At 35.4% G+C, this 22235-nt stretch overlaps 1 protein-coding gene across 2 annotated transcripts; it reads left to right on the forward strand.

Annotated features, from left to right (window-relative positions):
* Positions 1-1797: 1797 nt before the first annotated feature.
* On the forward strand, positions 1798-22095 carry si:ch211-202f3.4. Of its 2 annotated transcripts, XR_012393021.1 has the most exons (14): positions 1799-1854; positions 6538-6795; positions 6875-6947; positions 9640-9758; positions 9850-9983; positions 10067-10241; positions 12642-12716; positions 13106-13191; positions 13277-13351; positions 13475-13665; positions 16907-17073; positions 18928-19177; positions 19279-19487; positions 19573-22095. XR_012393021.1 is itself a non-coding variant. In XM_009293271.5 (13 exons), the coding sequence occupies exons 2-13, from the start codon at positions 6565-6567 to the stop codon at positions 19595-19597; spliced, it is 1560 nt and encodes a 519-aa protein (XP_009291546.3). In that variant the 5' UTR covers positions 1798-1854; positions 6538-6564; the 3' UTR covers positions 19598-22095. The 2 variants fall into 2 exon arrangements, 1 of the variants encoding a protein (XP_009291546.3); XM_009293271.5 differs by lacking the exon at positions 18928-19177 and having other exon boundaries at positions 1798-1854.
* The last annotated feature ends 140 nt before the right edge of the window (positions 22096-22235 follow it).

Below are 22235 nucleotides of genomic sequence, written 5' to 3' on the forward strand. Positions count from 1 at the left end.
TTTGTAAAATTTTTATAAACATGAAAAAAAATCAACAGAAACATGGAAAAAAGTATAGAATTTTGTTGAAATGTCGTTGTTTGTATTTTTTTTTTTTGTTTGTTTGCAATAACTTATTTGAATTTAAATGTATTATCATTCTGTTCTTGAAGATGTTTGGTGTATATATATATATTCTATTAAGGGACTAAAGATTTATTCAAATTAAAAGGTTAAGTGAGGTATTAATAAGGTATTAAAAGGTTAAGTGAATTAAAATGGTCTCAAATTGTGACAGGCGAATGTTATTTTTACCTTGAAAAAGCTTGAACTTGACTTAGCCTGAGAGTTAACCTGCTCCAGACCAGGCTAGTTTCCAAGCATAGGTTGCCAGAGTAACTGAGCTTGAACTATTGTAAATTTGATTTATAAAACCAAATCCGCCATTAATAAACCTGACTTGCCAAAATAAGCCTGTTTTTTTCTCTAAGCTTAGTTTATAGAACAGGCCCTCGATCTTGTGCATTTTTAGCAATTCCAAATAACACTTTCACTACATATAAAGAAGACAGGTTTTAATAAAACAAATACAATTGAACAAAAAAGATGAATGAAAAAGATGCCTTTGAACAACTTGTTCCTTGTTCAGTCAAGCCCTCCTTGTTTGTCTTGTGAGTATTAGGATTGTGAAAAGAAGAACCAACATGTTCTTTATACATACTGGGACTGCAGATGAGGTTACTCGACAATAACAACATTTCAAAACTCGAAGTTCAACCCTTCTGAAACACCTGGATTTGAAACCAAAAGAATCTGGATGTCATTATCTCTCCAACATTTCCTAAATAATCACACCATAAAAATGGAGCAGGGCGAGGCAGTGGCGCAGTAGGTAGTGCTGTCGCCTCACAGCAAGAAGGTCGCTGGTTCGAACGCCGGCTCAGTTGGCGTTTCTGTGTGGAGTTGGCATGTTCTCCCTGCCTTCGCGTGGGTTTCCTCCGGGTGCTCCGGTTTCCCCCACAGTCCAAAGACATGCAGTACAGGTTTATTGGGTAAGCTAAATTGGCCATAGTGTATGACCTTGTGTGTGAATGTGTGTGTGGATGTTTCCCAGAGAGTGGTTCATTTCGCTGTGGCGACCCCGGATTAATAAAGGGACTAAACTGACAAGAAAATGAATGAATGAATGAATGAATGAATGAATAAAAATGGAGCAATGTTCTGAACAACTCAACAGCAGCAGCAGTGCTGTTTGGATAAAGATGTTGCATAGCTTTACTAAAGATCAGAGGATTTGAAGTGTACTGTATGCATGTAATAGATTTTTTATTTTTAAACACCTAAGTGATGTTGTCTGCTGTATTACTCTCATTAGAGATCATACATTCTCCTACATCCCATTCTGTTTAGTTAATTTACTTCTTTTCCCCAGAGAAAAAAAAAACAGCCAGATTAAAAACTATAAGTGTTTAAATTACAACTACAACTGTGCTATAAATGTAGCTAACTTAATTAATTATAAGCAGTATCATTAATTATTATTATTATTATCATCATTTATTTAATTTGTATTTATATATTTATGTTTTAATGCTACGAGAAGGAATTAACCTGCTCTCACAATTCACTGATGTAACAGGCATGTTTCACTTAACAAGATACAAATTCACAAATAAGTCTAGTTCATCACACACACACATCAGATTTACAGCATGTGTACTAATGTGTACTTACGGCGGTGGAATATTTGTGTTAATTTACAGAACCTACTATTATGACGATTTGCCTTTAAGCACGTCACCACGTATGCGAGTTCTCATCCAAATGAGCTGACCAGTGCAGCGTCTGTCAGAGCGCTCGACCCTGCAGAGAGAGGTACGTTTGCTGAGAGCTGGGCACAAGTGACTTTTAAAGTGAAATATTAGCTGGAATGTTTTATAAACATAGTAATGGAGTTTGAAGATATCGATTTTTAAATTTGTATTTAGCTAGACTATTTTATCCCAAACATTATAAATGCAGTTTGTGCTAAACCGACAATTTCTTCAGCCTATAAAATAGCAACATATACTTTAGACGAGAATATTGCTGTATTGTACCTGTCTTTTTACGGTGTGGGATTGTTTTTACTTAGCAGTAGATTGTAATCGGTGCCATAACTCGTTGTGTGTTCAGTATTTTCAGTTGCTGTTCAATTGAACTGTCAAGCCGAGTAGTGAAATGAATCGGCTCGCAAACCATGATTCAGTTTGAACCATTCAGTTCATGCACTTACTTACTGTACAACGCTGTGACGCTATAGCCTATATACTGTATTGCCTACTTAAACTACTGTATAGCCTACAAAAACGATATATATATATATATATATATATATATATATATATATATATATATATATATATATATATATATATATATATATATATATATATATATATATATATATGTATAGTTATTATATACAGTTGAAGTCAGAATTATTAGCCCCCTCCCTGTTTATTAATAAACAGGGAGGGGGCTAATAATTTAATTAATGGAGGGAATGTTCTTTCAACACATTTCTAAACATAATAGTTTTAATAACTCTTCTCCATCTTATATTTGTCATGATGACAGTAAATAATATTTGACTAGATGTTTTTCAAGACACTTCTATAGAGCTTAAAGTGACATTTAAAGTGTGTAAAACGATACAAATTGCACAAAGAAATTATTCTTCTATAAATAGAAATAGTAAAAATAGTAGAAATAGTTATTCTATAAATAAATTGTTACTTTACCCCGTTTAGAGCATCATTATGGGTATTTTACATTATAACTAACATGGTTCAAACAATAGATCTGCAGCATCAACAGGTTTTTGGGAAACACTTGTCTCTAAACTGTTCTTTTCCCAAACGATGCATTGTATGTTCAGCCATGAGTTATGTCGTTGCTTGGGAAACGTGCCCCAGTAATTAGGCAAGTTAATGTAAAACCATGGATTGTTCTGTAGACTATTGAAAAAACTATTTGCCTAAAGGAGGTAATAATTTTTTTCTTAAAATGGTGTTTAATCAGACATACTGTGAAATATTTTTTGCTCTGTTAAACATCATTTGGAAAAAAAAAAAAAAAAAAAAAAAAAATATATATATATATATATATATATATATATATATATTTGCAATTAAGCAATTTTTATCAGATTATATAAAATGTATAATGCATGACTATATCAAAATAAATATAATAAGGTCTGTTATGCCAAAGGATTAATCATATTGGCATGTTGGCAGGTATCCATGGGTACTAAACCAAGAGCTGCAAGTTTCATGCATGCGAGGCTATATAAATATGAGGGGTGTAATTATATTTAAATGGTACAAAAAAAACAAAAAAAAAACGAAACATGTAACACTCATGGACGGTAGCGGTAGGCTTCTCTTTTGGCATTTATAGATTTATTTTTTACCTTTCAGTTTATTATAATGATATTAATTGTTGTGCTGACATTCACATATCACTGGCTGTAGTTCAAGTCAGCTCAGACAGAGCTCTCATTGTGAGGAAGGGAATCAAAAGTGCTCTGTGTTTGTCTGTGGGCCAGATTTATGCACATTGTGGATACCAAAAGTTGTTTATTCATAAACAACTGAATCTTGAGACTAAGATATTTGATTAGAGTAAGTGCACAGGTTGCATATAAGCTGTGCTTTGACTTTTGGCTTCATTTGAGTGTACATTGTTGGTAGGTGAAGTTCCTTTATGTTTTGAATAAGTTGTGGCAGATATACTGGGATGGGAAGGTGTCAGAAAATGAAATGCAAAAGACAAGATTTTACCCAACTGAGCAGAAGTATGTGCACAAATGCGAAAGTCCTTCATCTTTTTGATGGGAGCAATGAAGAATAAAGTATACAGTTAAGCTGATTTTAAACATTTATTTTTAGGCTATATGATTACGTACACTATAAAAAAAATCTGTAAAAAAATGGACAAAAGACTGTAGGGCTTCCAGAGATATTCCGTTAAATTACGGAAAATAACCATTTCTCAAAATTACAAGTAAACTGTAAAAATACAGACCATATTCTAAGGTCAAAATTCATTAAATTACAGTTTGTTACTATTGATAATTTGCATTTAAAGTGTGAAAATAGAAAAAAGTAATTACTGACATTTTATTAATTTATTACTAGTCATTTTACAAGTCATTACTGTAAATATAAATATTTTTTGTAATTATACAGATGATTTGATGTGATTTTAAAGACTATTACTTTACAATGTAAAAAAAAAATAATAATAATAATCCGTTGTTTTACGTTTTTTTCCTGCAGCTGGGGTGCAGGAAAATACGCAAAATAACAGCTGTTAAATTACAGACATTTACCATAAAATAAGCACCCCAGCTGTATTTAAAATATTTTAAAGAATAATTAAAAAGGGGCAGATAATTGCTGTTGTCATAAAACACTGTAAATATAACTATAAGCTATAATATAGTTTAACAAATATTTTTTTAGGATATGTAGGTTAAACTCTAAAACAATTAGCTTGAATCAATACAAAACTGTTATATATCTAATTTTTAATTAATTTTATTATAATTTTTTTTAACAAATAACACATTTTGTCATTGTTTCAACAACAAAAACAAGGTTTGTAGTCATCCAAGGATGCCTGCACAACAAAGGTGAGGATCAAATAGCAGTTTATTAAGAGAATTGTCTTGCAATTAAAGGTTGAAACAGGAACAAACAGGTGCATACAGATAATCCCAAGCGTAAAGGCGGCAAAAAAAAAAAAAAAAAAAACAAAGGGGTCAAATGCGGCAAGGCAAGGGGAAATGCGTCGTAATGCTCACTAAACAGTTTAAGACTCAGCAACAATGTATCTGTGTGTGCTGAGTACAGCTCTTCTGACTGTGTGTAATTAGTCCAAATTAGGAACCTGTGTGTGTGAGGTGCATGCTGGGAGTTGTAGTTTGTTAAACTAGCATGTGTGTATTTTCTGCAGCCACTAGATCACTCGTGATCGTAACAATTAGCATAGCAACATTGTTAAAGTAGTCAAGTAAACAGTTTACAATGCATGCATTATATGCAGCCTACAAACAATAGGCTATTATTTGACATTATTAACCTCACGTTAATCTTCAAATGATGATTATATTCACTACAAACAATTTGACAGAATTTCTGTTTCCCTGTTTTTACAGGAGTAATCTATTCATTAAAATAACCTAATACCAACACATAACTGTAAATTTAATGCTAAAAAATTTTATTACAAAAGATATCTGTAAAACAAGGTGTATTTCACTGTATAATGAAAAAAAAAGAAACCTGGAAAATTCTTTTAAAAAATACAGACAATTACTTGTAAAATAACGTTTATTTTTTTACAGTGTATGTGTCTACTGTGGATTAAAAATCTCAAATGAAATTGTCTCAATCTCAATTTCATTTGTTATGATAAAATTATATAAATGTGCTGTAGGTGGAGTATTTCCTATCATTCAATTGTTAAAAAAAACATTTCTAAATATCAATTGGTCATTTAGTATATTACTTTTTCCCTTTCATAATTAATTGGTTCCTAAAGATCTCTCTATTACAAATACTGGGCCTGCCCATTGGTCATAGGACATTGCATCAGAAAAGAATACACCTAGGTTTGCAATAGTGATGCTTTGTCATGCAGCTCAAGAGTTTGCTGCAGTGCACTTTGGCATAGACATCTGCTGATTAGTTAGAATTAGAGACAGGCCTGATTTTATCCTCACAAATCCAGTGTATTTATTTTCTGACAGGGTCTGATTAGACGCTATTTGTCCTATGAGCAAATATACTCTTATACTATTTACAGTTAAATGGCAATACTGTACAGCTTCAAACACACAGGGTAACAACTAACAAGGAACTAAGCAAGGCAAAGGTGAACATAATTAGTGACTGTGTAACAAGATATAACAAGAAAATTCTAACAAAAATCCAAGTTACATAGCATAAATGTGAACTTGTCCCTGTCTCTAAAGCTCATCCCACTTCTAATTACATTCAGTCTGTGGATCAGTAAATTTTATCAAAAGATTAATTTTAAGGAACTTTAAATTTGGAAAAAATTCATTCATTTGTGGTAAAAGCTATATTCAATGTACTTATTCTCCATGCCACCATCCCAATTGCTGCTGTTTACTTGGGTTTTCCCCGGACTCTCCAGTTTTCTCCCACAGGCCAAAGACATGTAACATAAGTAAATTGACCAAACCAAATCGACACCATAGACGAGCGCTCAATCAGCAATATTTCTCTCCATAGTTACTCCTAATTTGCATTCGCATTAACAAGCGGAGGAGTTCTCAACATCCACCTGAGCTCAAACTCCCCTCTCATCCTGCAAATGAGAGGGAACCCTGGGCTCGAGGATCCTATGAGCTTAGGGCTCTCTCCCAGGACATCATACCAAACAAGCTTTATAATCAATCATCAGTTAAGTGTGAACTCTCTTGAAATGTCATGTCCACTGAGGTGGTGATACACTTTGTGTTTGTGTTTGTTTGGTATGCAGCAAAAAGGGTTCTGGGTGATAATAAAAATGCCTCCTCCAAACAATTGCCACCACAACCCAAATGAAGATGAAGTGGATTCCCTCACCAGTCCTTTGTACTTCTTGGATCAGAACTACCAGGAGCTTCAGCAGAAGTGTCTAACTGAAAGCACACTGTACAGCGATGAGCTGTTCCCTCCAGACAACAGCTCTATTGGCCTGTTTGATGAAGTGCCTCCAGAGGTGGACATGTCCCAGATTGTGTGGAAGCGGCCATCTGTATGTATAATAAACAAAGTTCTCTATGGAAATACATTTACTTGAGCATTCAACTTTTTACACATTTTCTTCCTGTCAGGAGTTGGTGTCGGACCCTAACTTAATTGTGGATGATGTGTCCAGGTTTGACTATGCACAGGGGAGTGTATTAGGTAGGTTTGAGTTCACATAGGTGAGAGAGGGGTCGAAAATAATGTTGCATGAAAGTAACAAAACAATTTTTTCAAAGCCCTGACAACATTTGCTTTCCTGGCTATAACAGCAAATTCAGCATGCAACCCTTGATGGAGCTGCAAAATATCAGCTGTTATCAGGACTGTGTTCTGCGGTTAGCTCTAAATTTCTGTTAAGCTTGGTTTATACTTCTGCGTCAAGTGATTGGCGCGACCTACGGGCCATGCAACGCACGTAGCTGTGCATTTGCACTTCTGCGCGCTGTTTCTGTTGGTCTGCATTGCTAGTTGGCAGTGAGGTGTTAATGTTCTTCTGTGTCGAGTTTTTTCGCTGGTCTTTTGTTTTTTCTGAATGCTTCCTGAATGTACAAATGGCTCAAACACGCTCATTTTGAGGCGGGAACCAGTGGACGTGCAACAACTTTAACCATGAGGTAAACACAAAACAAAACTTTCCATCTGGAGCTCCTTCACAGGGCTCCACACTTGTAAAAAGTCGCTCCATCGGGCTTGCGCAGCTCTCGGTCCCGCCCAGACTCGTCAGCGCTACCAAGCCGACTAATCACAGGGTTTGCGCTACTCGTCGTTGCGATTTTTAGTTACATTTTTTGAGAGGTGTGCGTCAATGATGCCGATGGCCACAACGTAGGGCTGTGCGTCAACGCGTAGGCTGCGCCGTAAAGCTGATTTATACTTCTGCGTCAAACGCACACGTATGCTACGAAACTCTTGAGAAACTTTAAGGACTCTATTTTGACGGTCCATGCGCAGAGCGCAAAACGCAGGGCGCAAACGCTTTCAGGGCGTGTCAGAACTCATTTTTCCAATTTAAGGACGGGAAAAAGCGATTTGCGCCGCGGTGCATGGGCTAAAAGGGTTGAGTTTATTTTCTTAATGAGTTATAGGTGTGTTTTGAGAATAAACCAATTAGAGTCTCATCTCCCATTACCTTTAAGAGCCAGCTGCGTCTCACCAAGAGCGCATTCGCTATTTACAGGACGTAAAGTAAGTCTAAGTGGAAAAACTGAGCATTTCACAAGCAAACAGTTAACAGAAAACTGTTAAACAGAGCATCTACTGCGTGAGAATGAGAGATAATGGAACTACTTTAACTTTCGCTCTTGGATAGGGAAACCTTTATGCACAGACATCAACTAGCCTATAAATAAATAATTTTGTTTGTTAAGCGCAAATATTCGTTTTAAAACTATTTCTAAATTCAGTTCTAATTTCTAGCAAACGAATAAATGAACAATAATGACCAAGTGTGGTCAAAATACTGAGTTATTTCAAAATACATCTGCCATGCCCCATATGGTTTAAAACCTGACAGGTGGGCAAATCTAAGCTTGTTTTTAACAAAACAAATATAAACATGGATATAATAAATAATACTGCTAATAATAATAACATTATACAAAAGCAAATTGTTATGAATGAACTGAAAAAGCCTCCCGAGATGAAGAAGACATAAAAGCAGTGATTTTTCATGTTTATGTAGGCTAGAAAATAATATGTTTTGTAATATTTTAATCCTTTATATTTATATCCTATATCTGTTCTTATTATATCCTATATATATATATATATATTTATATATATATATATATATATATATATATATATATATATATATATATATATATATATAAATATCCTTAATATTTACATTTTTTCATATGTAAAGATATTTGCCTATTGCTCTCTTGTGTGTATTAAGCAGTGTGTAAGTGAGGCGCAACTCTGCGCCGGAGTTTAGACCGGGTTAGTTTTGGTCTAATGAAAACTCTATTATAGATTCTCAAAATAGCAACGCGCCAGCGATCCGCCTCGTGACGCCTTCCTTTTTAGACCAGAACGCCTATGGGCGCACATATGAGCGCTAATGCATTTGCTATTTAAACAGCGTAGCGCAACACCTCAAAACGACTCTTGCGCCAAGCTGAAACTACCAAAACACTATTGCGCCGCGTCTTGCGCCACACTGCGCCGGGTGTATGATAGGGCCCTAAAACTGCAATCACTGTTTTCTCATACCTTTGAGTAGCATTTACAACAGGTAGTTTTTACTCTACTTGCACTACATTTTTTGGTAAGTAATGGCCAAATCATACTTTGACTGTATGATTTTTTTTGGTCCTGAGTCATTGTTTGTTTTCTTTAAATATCTTGCGTTTCTTCATAAAAATGAAAAGCCGTGAAACTTGCTTAATAATATACATTTGAAGTCAGAATTATTCGTCCCCCTGTTTATTTTTTTCCCCAATTTTTGTTTAACGCAGAGATTTTTTCAACACATTTCTAAACATAGTAGTTTTAATAACTAATTTCTGATAACTGATTTATTTTATCTTTGCTATGATGACAGTAAGTAATATTTGAAAATAGCTTAGATGGGCTAATAATTTTGACCTTATACTGTTTTTTTTAAAACTGCTATTATTCTAGCCCAAAATAAATCAAATACAACTTTTTCTAGAAGAAAAAATAGTATCAGACATACTATGAAAATGTCCTTGCTCTGTTAAACATCATTTAGGAAATATTTGATATTAAAAAATTAAATCAAACTCAAATTCAAATTTAGTAATTCTGACTTCAACTGTACACTATATTACGTCTGACTTATTCTATAAGTATTCCAGTTATGTAAATATGTATTTTTCTAAAGGAAATTGTTGGTTCTTGGCTTCGATCGGGGCTCTAACTTTTGAGAAGGACATCATGAAACAAGTCCTGCCAGCTGAACAGTCATTCACCAAGGATTATGCTGGGATTTTTCATTTCAGGGTGACATATTATTTTTTGTCATACTACAATGAGCTCAAAATAGTTTGCTTGGTTTCTATTATATTTTCCACCATGTTTGTTTGTCCTACAGTTCTGGCGGTTTGAAAAATGGATTGATGTTGTTATTGATGACCAGCTTCCAACTATTGATGACGAACTGCTTTTTGTGTGTTCAAAAACGTCGAATGAGTTTTGGCCTGCCTTACTGGAGAAAGCTTATGCCAAGTAGTATTTGAAAGAAGCAATGTTCTGCATTTTTCATCATCCATCAACAGGTTTAAAAGACTCAAGTACATTTGTCTTTACAGGGTGTGTGGGTCCTATGCTGACTTGAACGCTGGCTTCATTTCTGAGGCCCTAATGGACTTCACTGGTGGGACGCATATGTATTACACACTGAGTTCAGCTCCTGCTGACTTGTGGAAAATCATGGAATGTGCATTTATATCAAAGACGCTTATTGGTTGCGGTTCCAATTCAGAGGTAAGAAAGAAATGTTTCTTAATCTTTCTTTTTCTTCTCTTAAAGGAATGTAATAGATTGATTATAAATTATACATATTGTACAAAATATACATGACCCATATAGAAAGGTAAGGTATGCAAAGGCTCATTTGGACAAGCCTGAATCATTTTGGAAAAATTTACTGTGGACAGATGCCACAACCATAGGTGATTTGCATGATGGAAGAAGAACACAGCATTCCAGGAGAAGAACCTGCTCCCTACTGTAAGATATGGTGGAGGGTCCATCATGTGTGGCAAGCACAGGTACTGGAAACCTTGTCAGAGTTAAAGGTGGCATGGATTCCACTCAGTATCAGCAGATTCTGAAGAACAATGTTCTGGAATCAGTCAAGAGGCTGAAGTTATGGCAAGGTTGGATGTTTCAGCAGGACAATGACCCAAAGCACAGTTCCAGATCTACCAAGGAATTGATGCTCAGACATGATAGAATGTCCTAGAATGGCCATCCCAGTCCCCAGACATAAACATCAATAAAAATCTATGGATTATTTTGAAACGGACCATTCACGCTCTGCACCCATCAAACCGCACTGAACTGGAGAAATTTTGCAATGAAGAATGCTCTAAAATGCCTTCACTGCAAAAATTATTTTCTTACTTAGATTTTTTTTTGTCTTGTTTCTAGTCCTAATATCTAATAATTAGTCTAGTTTTCTAGACAAGCAAAACATTAAGTCTTTTTTAAAGAAATAATATGCCACAATCAAGTGAGTTTTTCCTTAAAAAAAGCTAAATAATCTGCCAATGGGATAAGAAAAATATTCTTATGCCAAAAGAAAAAACAAGATTATTTTGCTTACCCTATTTTTCTCACCCCATTTAACTAGAAAAAGCAAGAATTCAGGCACATCCTTGGCTGTAAGAAGTGTCTACAGGCTGTTATTTCAGCAAAAGGTGGCTGCACAAAAGAGTAATGTCATTATTCTGTTGGGGTGCGCAAATTTTGCACCTGTCTGTTTTTGTTAGGACTTAAATTCCATTGCATCTGTTGATTAAATAAATGTTATGTCAGAACTGAAATGTTACTTTTTCACTAGGGTATAAAATATATCCAAATTAATTTTCTGATTTGGAAGGCCAACAGGCTATAGCTTGCAGTTATGAACATTATCAGGGGTGGCCCAACTTATGCATAAGACTATGTGAGTGTGTGTGCATGGATTGCATCATTGGTTGTGCAGAGAGGTGGCTGCCCATGACCAAGATTGAAAACCACTGTATTAAGTGTTTTATTTAAGTAAATAAATGTAAGATAGTTTGGATTACATGTAGACACTTTTCTTTAAACAATAGCGACCTGGCTCTAAGTGTTGTCCAAACTGTATTACTAATAGTAGTATAGAGCTAATAATATGCCAAAACAATCTGAATTTGTATTGTGTTCATTTGAATTATTGACAATTGTAATTTAATAAATCTGAATGTTTTGAAATTTGAATTTCTTAATTTGACTTTCTCATTTTGAATTTAAATTGCATAACTTAAATATTGAAAATCTGAAATTTAAGACCACTGAATTTTTCAAGGCAGCTTTTTTTTTTATAGATGCATTTTCAAACTTCAGATATTCTTGTTTTCTGAATTCCTAGACTGCAGATATCCAGTTTGTAAAAATACAGTTTCAAATTTTCAAGATAAAGAACTTCAAAACATCAAATTTAATATTCTAAAATTCAAAACCAGAAATTCAGATCAACAGGGAAGAGGAAAAATTCTAATTCAAAACATTTTTAACAGCTTAAAAAAATCTGATTTATTAAATTACAGTTGTCATTCATTCATTCATTCATTCATTCATTTTCTTGTCAGCTTAGTCCCTTTATTAATCTGGGGTCGCCACAGCGGAATGAACCGCCAACTTATCCAGCTAGTTTTTACGCAGTGGATGCCCTTCCAGCTGCAACCCATCTCTGGGAAACATCCACACACATTCACACACACACTCGCACTCACACACTACGGACAATTTAGCCTACCCAATTCACCTGTACTGCATGTCTTTGGACTGTGAGGGAAACCGGAGCACCCAGAGGAAACCTACGCAATCGCAGGGAGAACATGCAAACTCCACACAGAAACGCCAACTGAGCTAAGGCTCGAACCAGCGACCCAGCAACCTTCTTGCTGTGAGGCGACAGCACTACCTACTGCGCCACTGCTTCGCCCTTATTTAAGAAATTAAAAGAGAGAAGTCTTATATGTACAGTATATCACCATACTGTTTTTGCTTTTTCAGAATTAAATGTGTGAAATTAATAATAATAATAATAATAATAATCTGTCAATCATAAATCTGCTGTAGGCAACCAGCAAGTAGCTGTTATTACAAGCTTCCATTTGTTGTTGTTGTCTTCAGGGTTCACCTGAAGAAAATGAGTTACTGCATGGCATAATTGCAGACCATGCTTACACTGTGACCGGGGTATTTGAGGTAAGGCTGTCTGTTTGCGTATTTTGTGTGCTTATTTTGGGCTACACAATTGTGTGTCTTAACCATAGTCTTATTATGTTGGTCATACTTACCATGGTAGTTCAGAAATTAAACCTGTATTAAACTCTGCCTTAAACTCAGAGTAAACATACAGGAAAAACACTAAAGTAACCATGCCTTTCAGCTTGCTTCTACTAGTCTTAGTGGTATTTTATGAAGTTTTTTATCAAGTAAAGTTGTTTTACTGCCAAAATATTCTGTTCACCTGGAAACTACAGTGAATTGTACGTAAATTATTGGCAAGTTTTGTGGAAAGTGGGCTGAGGTACTAGTTCCAGGTTACTAGGCCCCTTTTTAATACTCTTATAACATCTGGCTTTGAACAACAGGTAATAAGTGAGGAAAACCCAGTTCAGCTGGTGAGACTGTTAAATCCATGGGGTGAAGAAGAGTGGCAAGGAGACTGGAGTGATGAGTAAGTGCTGTAAAAAATGTCACTTCACAAACAAAGTAGTAGGATTTACACTGAATGTACGCATGTGTTGGTCATTTATTTTCAGGTCACCTTTGTGGGAGACGGTTTGTGAGGAGGCCCGCAAATGTTGCCGTGAAGTTTTAAATGATGGGGAGTTCTGGTGAGCACAACGTGTTGAGTACTGTCACGTGTCACGTCATCTCTCCCTTTATTAAAAAATGACTTCCTCATTTACAAAGTACTACATCCCATATTGACTTATTTACACACATCTTTGCTGCAGGATGTCGATGGAAGACTTCACCAGACTTTTTGAAAGCATAGATATCTGCTGTCTCTGTCCTGATTTTCTGGATGGTTCCTCTGATTGCCACTGGACCTCCAAACGCCATTTTGGCAGATGGAATGCAGAGAAATTCATGTATAATACTTTCATACACCACCTTACAGCTGGTGGTGACATCATTAAGACAGGTACTATTATTCAGTGCAAACACATGCGGTTTTGTATAAAGCGCTAACATATCAATCAGTTCCAGTGTGGTGAAATGACAAAAGGCTATTAGTTCTACACAATACAGCCAAGATCAGATTTGATTCAGTAAACAGATTTACTCTCTATAGCAATTTATAAATGTAATTATTCTCAGAAATAATGCCATTTTTATTGTTCAAAATCTGTCTTTAGCAAAGCATACAGAACAGTATTTTGCAAAATACCAACAGCACATCAACGAAATTCTTTTATTTTGTGAAAAAAATAGCTATAAAAATTAGAGAAAGCAGCTTGAAAAATCTGAAGGCTACAAATTTATTGAGAGTTTAGAGACCCTTGGCTTGAGTTACTTTGAGTTTCTCTTCTGGAGATTTTCAATCAGGTTTAGGTCAGGACTCTGGTCTGCCAATTCGTTATTTCAATGTTATAAGCTTCCCAATTTGCTGCGTGATGGATATTATTGTCCTGCATTAAATCTTTGGACTGATTGGACAATGAACGGTGACAGGGAATTGCATGTTGCCAAAGGAGCAGTTGCAGTGCTGAACCGATTGCCCATGTCTTCTTACACATTTTTCTTTTGTGGATGATCACCCTTATTGGGGACTTAAATGAGTTAATGACATAGTAACAGTGTTGGACAAAGTAAATCAGGTGTGTGAATACACTTACAGAGGTAGAAATATAAAGTTCTTCTTTTCAATATTAGTTGATAAGCACTTGATTTTTATTTTAGTAATACAAGTAAAAGCACTTACTGGTGAATGTTTATTTTGCAAGAAAATGTAATTAATGAAAAATTGTCAAGTGAAATTGTCAAGTCAAGTGAAAACATGGGAAACCACAATAATGTAAAATCAGTGAATTGTTTACTGCAGACTCACTTTGAACTGATCATTTGAATCAGCAAGTTATTTATTGGGGAGACTCACTCTGAATGGATCATTTGAATCAGTATATACTGACAATACTGGCTGTTCTCGGAAGAATGAACTCAGGAGAAGTCAAGTCACATGACCTTTACGTGTTTTTAATGGAAAATTATTTAAACATCACAGCATTCATACAACGATTTATTGTTTTTCCCCTTTTCAAAACATATATATTTAAATTAAACTGATTTTAATAGGAGCTTCATCAAATAAACACCCTTAATGTGTTTATTAAGATTTTCTTGGTAATGTTTAGATTCACCGTCTCATTTAGGGAAACTCCTGAGATAAATAAGTTTTATCTCAGAACTTAAATAATGAATCTATATAACATTCTGCTCTTCCCACCTCCAGTCGCAATGACTTCTGGAACTCCTAGAGAGTTCGGTGCCCAAGTCTGCATCCATGCTTCCTCGATATCAGGAAAACATCCAGGAAGTTTCATGCATCCTCTCTTCTTGCGGTCTTGAGTATTGGAACTGAACTTTGGCAGTTCATGATGACATTAAACGAGAACACAAAGATGCAAGACAACTGAAGAACACATATTGAGAAACAGCCTCAGTCTGAACAGTTCATTTGAATCAGTGAATCATTTGCTGGAGATTCATTCTAAATGGATCATTTGAATCAGTGAATCATCCTTCAATTGAAATAAAATTTCTTCTTAAAAGGTAGAATGTTTTGTTTTGGAATGTAGTGAAGTAAAGGTTTCCTTCTCTCTATTTGCCTCTCGATTCAAGATTTCCTTAGTAGCCGTTCACAGAGAGTCAAGGTAGGGCACCATGTCTCTCCAGCACTCAGCCTTAGTAAAGGCTCCGCACAGGGATGTTAGCTGAGTCCCTTACTGTACACTCTTTATACACACGACTGCACTCCCTTCCATTCAAGTAATTATATCCTGAAGTTTGCGGATGATATTGCAGTGGTCGGGCTCATCACGGATGGAGATGAGACCGCATACAGAGATCAAGTAAATAAACTGGCTTTATGATGCAGTGATAATAACTTGGCCCTCAATACCCTAAAAACAAAGGAAATCATAGTGAATTTCAGAGGTAACAGACCAGTTTCTCTGCCCATACAAATACAAGGGGACTGTGTGGAGATTGTCAGTAATTTCAAGTATTTGCATCTGTACCACAACATATCATGGAAAACCAACACTACAGCACTGGTCAAAAAGGCACAGCAGCGACTCTAAGGGTGCTAAAAATAACAACTTAGCCCAAGAACTGCTAGTGTCCTTTTACGGATGCACCATTGAAAGTGTGCTGTCATATTGCATCCCTGTGTGGTATGCCAGTTGCACTGCCCAGGAAACAGCTTCTCTCCAAAAGGTTGTCAACACAATGAGATTAAAAAAGGCTCGCAGCTAAAGCAGAGCATGCAGCATCCTGAAGGACTCGTCTCATCCAGCATACCATCTATTTCAAATGTTACTTTCAGGGAGACGATATAGGACCATAAAAACTAAAACAAACAGATTAAAAAATAGTACATATCCAAGGGCTGTTGCAATAATGAATGGACATTAAATCGAGGGTGTTTCTGGCCAAAATTATTTTAATCTTACTCACTTTTTAACCTGCTGCTAGGAAATGCACTTGCCACTTTATACGCACATCATACGCACTTTTAGTATTGTATTGTTACTCCTTCAATGATTAATTATTGTTGCCACTTTATCTTTTTATCTCTTGTTATTATTGTTGTTGCTTTAGATAAATAGGACTGCACTGAAGGGAAAGGCAAATGTAAATTTCGTTGTATTTTATATAGTAACAAAGATTCTGATTCTAAAATAAAAATGCTTTTGAAAAAAGTGCTTAAAACATGTATACACATGCAATATTTTAGAATTCATATTTGCAATGATAAAATTCTCTTGCAAAATCTGTGAAAACTGGACAGTTTGGTTGTCAGATAAATTTTGTCATAATTAAAGAAATTACCACCTGGTGCAGATGAACACCTGTAACTGTCTGTGAGAAAAAGCGTTCCCTAATTTCGATCAGTGTTCTTTTTCAAAGGCCTCATTTAATTTTATTAAACTGTGCTTCAGAATTTTTGATGAAAAAATATTATAAAAAATGTTCTTTTACTATAGTTTTGACAACTTCAATGGGAGAAAGCAATGTCGTTGAATTTTTTCAAATTGTGGGTTGTTCTCTGTCTTTGATCACCACTGTATATATCAGGCATGTACCGTACAAGTAAGCCAGATACAATGTAAAATTAATGCATTAAAAACTAATATTACAAGCCTTTATTTATTGTGTTACAGAGACCTTCTGGAAGAATCCTCAGTTTCGGGTGACAATTGACGAGCTGAATGAGGATTGTGCTAGTGGGCAGCGCCCTGAAAATATACTGGTGTCCCTGATGCAGAACCATGAGAAGAGAAACAGAAATAGCCAAGAAAATTATGACATTGGCTTTTATGTCTTTGAGGTTAGTATTGGCAGACAGAGTGATGCATATTTACGCACAGTACGTAAAGATACCCAGTTGTAAACAGTCTATAGATAACACTGAACATGACATAGCAATATGTAAACTTGATTTAGATAGCACTTTAATAATGAATCTATATAAAATTCTGCTCTTCCCACCTCCAGTCGCAATGACTTCTGGAGTTCGGTGCCCAAGTCTGCATCCATGCGTCCTCTATATCAAGAACACATCCAGGAAGAATCATATTCTTCTTTAACATTTTCCCAACTAAGAGAACAAGGACTTGTTTCACAGTATTATACTTTTTCTTTTCTTAATAGTTAAACTTCTAAGGTATATTTTATCAGCCCCCACAAGAAATGAGAGTCTTAGGGTGCTTTCACACCTATGAATCGATTCATTTGTTCCGAAACAGAGATTAAATTTGTTACATTATTGCTCATTGTTCTTGGTGCGGTTCCCTTTCACACTGCAAAGTTTCTAAATGGACCAAAAGAGCTAATACAAGTCACATGTGAGTAAACTCTCCTCACATTGGTCAGAGTTTCACAGTTTATTTTGCAGAGTGCGATATGGCTGTGTTTCGGCACTGGTGGGGGCACAACGCACTATATGTATAATATATTTATATATATATATATATATATATATATATATATATATATATATATATATATATATATATATATATATATATATATATATATATATATATATATATATATATATATATATATACAGTTGAAGTCAGAATTATTAGCCCCCTTTTGATTTTTTTATTCTTTTTTAAATACTTCCCAAATGATGTTTGACAGAGCAAGGAAATTTTCACAGTAGGTCTGAAAATATTTTTTCTTCTAGATAAAGTTGTATTTGTTTTATTTTGGCTAGAATAAAAGCAGTTTTGAATTTTTTTAAAACTGTTTTTGGGACAAAATTATTAGCCCCTTTAAGCTATTTTTTTTCGATAGTGTATAAAACAAACCATCGTTATAGAATAACTTACCTAATTACCCTAACCTGCCTAGTTCACCATATTAACCTGGTTAAGCCTTCAAATGTCACTTTAAGCTGTAAAGAAGTGTCTTGAAAAATATCAAGTAAAATATTATTTATTGTCATCAAGATAAAATAAATCAGTTATTAGAAATAGGTTTTTAAAACTATTATGCTTAGAAATGTGCTGAAACAATCTTCCCTTCATTAAACAGAAATTGGGGGAAAAAATACACAGGGGCGCTAATAATTCAGGGGGGCTAATAATTCTGACTTCAACTATACTATATATATATATATATATATATATATATATATATATATATATATATATATATATATATATATATATATATATATATATATATATATATATATAACCACTCACATGCCAGGACCACACAAAGGAACAGGATGACAATATAATACCAGACAAAGAACTAATGAAACTCATGAGTATAAATGTACTAGATATGATTAAACTGAATACATACAGGGGTGTGACACAGGTAGAACTAATAAAACGAACGAATGGCGGAAAAACTGAACAAAGGAATCACATGACAATAACAGATCCCACATGGACCACTTGACAGGCAAACGAAAGGATTGTGACATATTCAGCTGAAATCTAGTATCTTGCAAAATATCAAGTAAAACATGATATCATCATGGCAAAGACAAAAGAAATTAGTTATTAAAAAAATAATCATGAATGTATTTGTTTACCCAAAATGAAAATTTACTCATCCTGAAGTGGTTAGTTTGAGTTAATATATGAATTTTTTTTTAATACAAAATGATATATTACAGTGTCAAATTTATATATTCCATTGTCAAACATTGTGGTTACAGGTTTTCAAGATTTTTCAAAATAACTTCCTTTGTGTTCAATATAAGAAACTCAAACCTGTTTGTGACCTTAAAGATAAGTAAATGATTTAAAAACTTTGGTTGAGCTGTCTCTTAAATGTTGTCTAGTGTTCATTAACCTTTTAAAAGTTGTTATTCTCCTAACATTTCTTTTGAGTTTTGTCCATTATCCATTTATCTCATTCATGATCATCGTTCTACTGTTATTTATCTTTTACAGATACCATTAGAGGCAAGTGAAATTACTCCAAATTACAATTCAAGAAATATTGTTGATGTATATTGTTTTTAAATACACAAAGACACACTTCATTTTCTTTTTTTTTTTTTTAGATGAGACATCAGAATGAGAGGTTTGCGATGGAGTTTTTCGCTGACCGAGAGCCTGTGGCACACACTGATGATTTAGTTTGGTTGAGAGAGGTGATGAAATTCTTCAGACTGGAGCCAGGGGAGTACCTGATCGTGCCCTGCACAAAGAATCCTGGCGAGACTGCCTCCTTCGTCCTGTCTGTCTTCTCAAAGCATGAAACACACTTAGAGTACGTTATTAGTTTTATTATACTGTATGATAAAAACACATACGTCTCATTGCTTTGTGATATAAAGTTCTTTTCTATCCAACAGGCAAATTCAAGAGACTACTGAGTAGAATGGAGAAGTTATTAGGAGAGGGTGCAGGGCAGAGCCAGCACTGGGCTGCGTTCCACTCCACTTTTAGAAACGAGTTCCCTCGGGGGAATCCCTAGCTCAATTTTGAAGTGCATCCTACTTCATCAAGTGAAAGAAGAAAGCTTACATGGACATACCCTTGATCCCTCGAATTTGACCAAGGGAGCAAGTCAGCTTTTGCATGTCCACTCCAGCACCTATATGTCCTAGAATGCAATGCGATTGTGACTTCACAACAGTGTAGTTCCTATATGCTCAAGGGTTTAGGGAAGGGGTGTCCAAACTCGGTCCTGGAGGGCCGATGTCCTGCATAATTTAGTTCCAACCCCAGTTAAACACACATAAACCAGCTCATCAAGCTCTTACTAGATATAAACTTCCAGGCAGGTGTGTTGAAGCAAGTTGGAGCTAAACTATGCAGGACACCGGCCCTCCAGGACCGAGTTTGGACATCTCTGCTGTAGGGATATCCATTTAAACCCATACAGATGTTCCACCAGTAGTGAACACTTGTGTGACGTAATCAATGATTATAGGTACATCAGAAGGAAGGACATGGAGTGATGGGTATAAAACAATGGACTAGAATGCAGCCCCAGCCCTTAAAGGGTCACGAAACACCAAAACACATTTTTTTGAGCTGTTGACAGTCATATATGTGTCCCACACTGCTAAAAACACTATTAGAACACCTATATTTCACTAAAAAGTGTAAATTGGTTGTTTTTGCGTTATTTCAAGCAAATTCGTACTTCTAATTTTTGAAGTCCACCATTTAATGATTTGGCAAATAATTCGACTACAGATGTCCATGTAAACACCATCACTTTCTCCCGTGTGTGTGTGTGTGTGTGTGTATGTGTGTATTTTGACTCTGAAACTCGCGTGTGCTCAAATAGACACTCCCACACCCTCCCACTTTAGTTCCTCCGACACTCCCCCTAAACAGAGCTGGACACGCCCACTTTTCTGACTTTTTCCAAAGTAGAGGTGTGAAAACACCCTGCTGAAACGAGGGGGTTTCATGGCCCTTTAAAGGGTCACAAAACACCAAAACACATTTTTGAGCTGTTGACAGTTGTATATGTGTCCCACACTGCTAAAAACACTTTTAGGACACCTATATTTCACTAAAAAGTGTAAATTGGTTGTTTTTGCGTTATTTCAAGCAAATTCGTACTTCCGGTTTGAAACAGATTTTTGAAGCTGCGTCACGGTCATGACATAATAGCCTGTATTCCAGCGTGCAGACTGGATGTCTGTGCCAGAGTGTGTCTTATTGCGTCTTACAGTGTGATGCATTAATGCATGAGTAAAGCTTGGTTCAAACCAATCAGCGCGCTCTATTGTGCAACTTCATTAATATTCATTACTGTCACAGTGTAGACGGCAGAGTCGCCACGTTGTATTGGCAAAACAAGCGTGAAGTGTTGCTTTTATAGTTTGCTGCAGTTAAGTTTCGTTTTCATTTTTTCTCTGTGAGAGCGCAGCTGGAGTCACGTGTGGATTAACAGTGTACGCGACGCACGACAACAATAACTTACGTGTCTAAGGAGGATTATTGTTAACCTGAGAGCTGTTCTCATCTGCAAACGCTGAGATCCGGATTCGCTTGTAGTCTTCTCTTAATAAAGATGCAGCTCTAGTTGCTGGTGATTGTCCTGTCTCTACAGAATTGGTAGGTGAGCGACCAGTGCTCTTTGTTTATTCAGTTTGTTCGTATCTAACAAACTATTGCACCGAGTGTAAACATGTTAGCACCACAACCAAACTTTAACCTCGTGTAGGATTTTTACCGCATTTAGTGACCGGAATAACACACGCGGCTTTCTGACGCTACCTGCCATGTGTATCTAAGTTTCCGGGAAATGCAGAGTTTTTTTTCTCTCATTCGCCGTGCGGTATCAAACATTGTGTAACCCGCACGATATAGAAACCAAGGAGATTACAATATTATACTATCAACTTTGGACCAAGTTATCAGAAGTTTAAGTTCGCTCTGGAGCCAACTTTGCAGCAAGACAAGGGAAATGATGACACAAGACAGGAATTTTTGTATCAAAATATATATGATTTATATTGTAAATATTAGTGAGAAATGAAATAAATTAAATAAAATAACAAACTAATTATTCTCAAATTTGGACTTTGAAATGTATATTTCCCCAAATATAAAGTAATAAAATAAAATAAAGGCTTTTCACACTACGTCAAGTGTTTTCTTCACAAAAACAAAATGTAAAAGGTAAATATAAACAACTTCAGCACTCCTCAGGTAAATAAGACTATAGTAATAATTGAAACACTTCAATTAGGAAAAAAAACGGCTAGAAAATTGAACCCAGAAAATAATTTCTTGTCAGATACCAAAGTGATTCGGCAAAATGATTCACTAGTCCATCAAACAAATATGATTGATCACCTGTTTGGTTGTGAAATGTTCAAGTTCAGTTCAATAAACTCAAATGTTTATAATGCACCCGTTGCAGTGTTTTGTTTTAACACTGATTAGTAGCTCAGTTCCAGAAAAATAGAACTAAATATGACTCTGGCTTCCAGTCGTTCCTGTGTCCGATAGACGATGGAAAATATAAACTCAAATTTCCTACCAATCAGAT

Source organism: Danio rerio, chromosome 17 (genome assembly GCF_049306965.1).
Source record: "Danio rerio strain Tuebingen ecotype United States chromosome 17, GRCz12tu, whole genome shotgun sequence".
Lineage (NCBI taxonomy): Eukaryota > Metazoa > Chordata > Actinopteri > Cypriniformes > Danionidae > Danio > Danio rerio.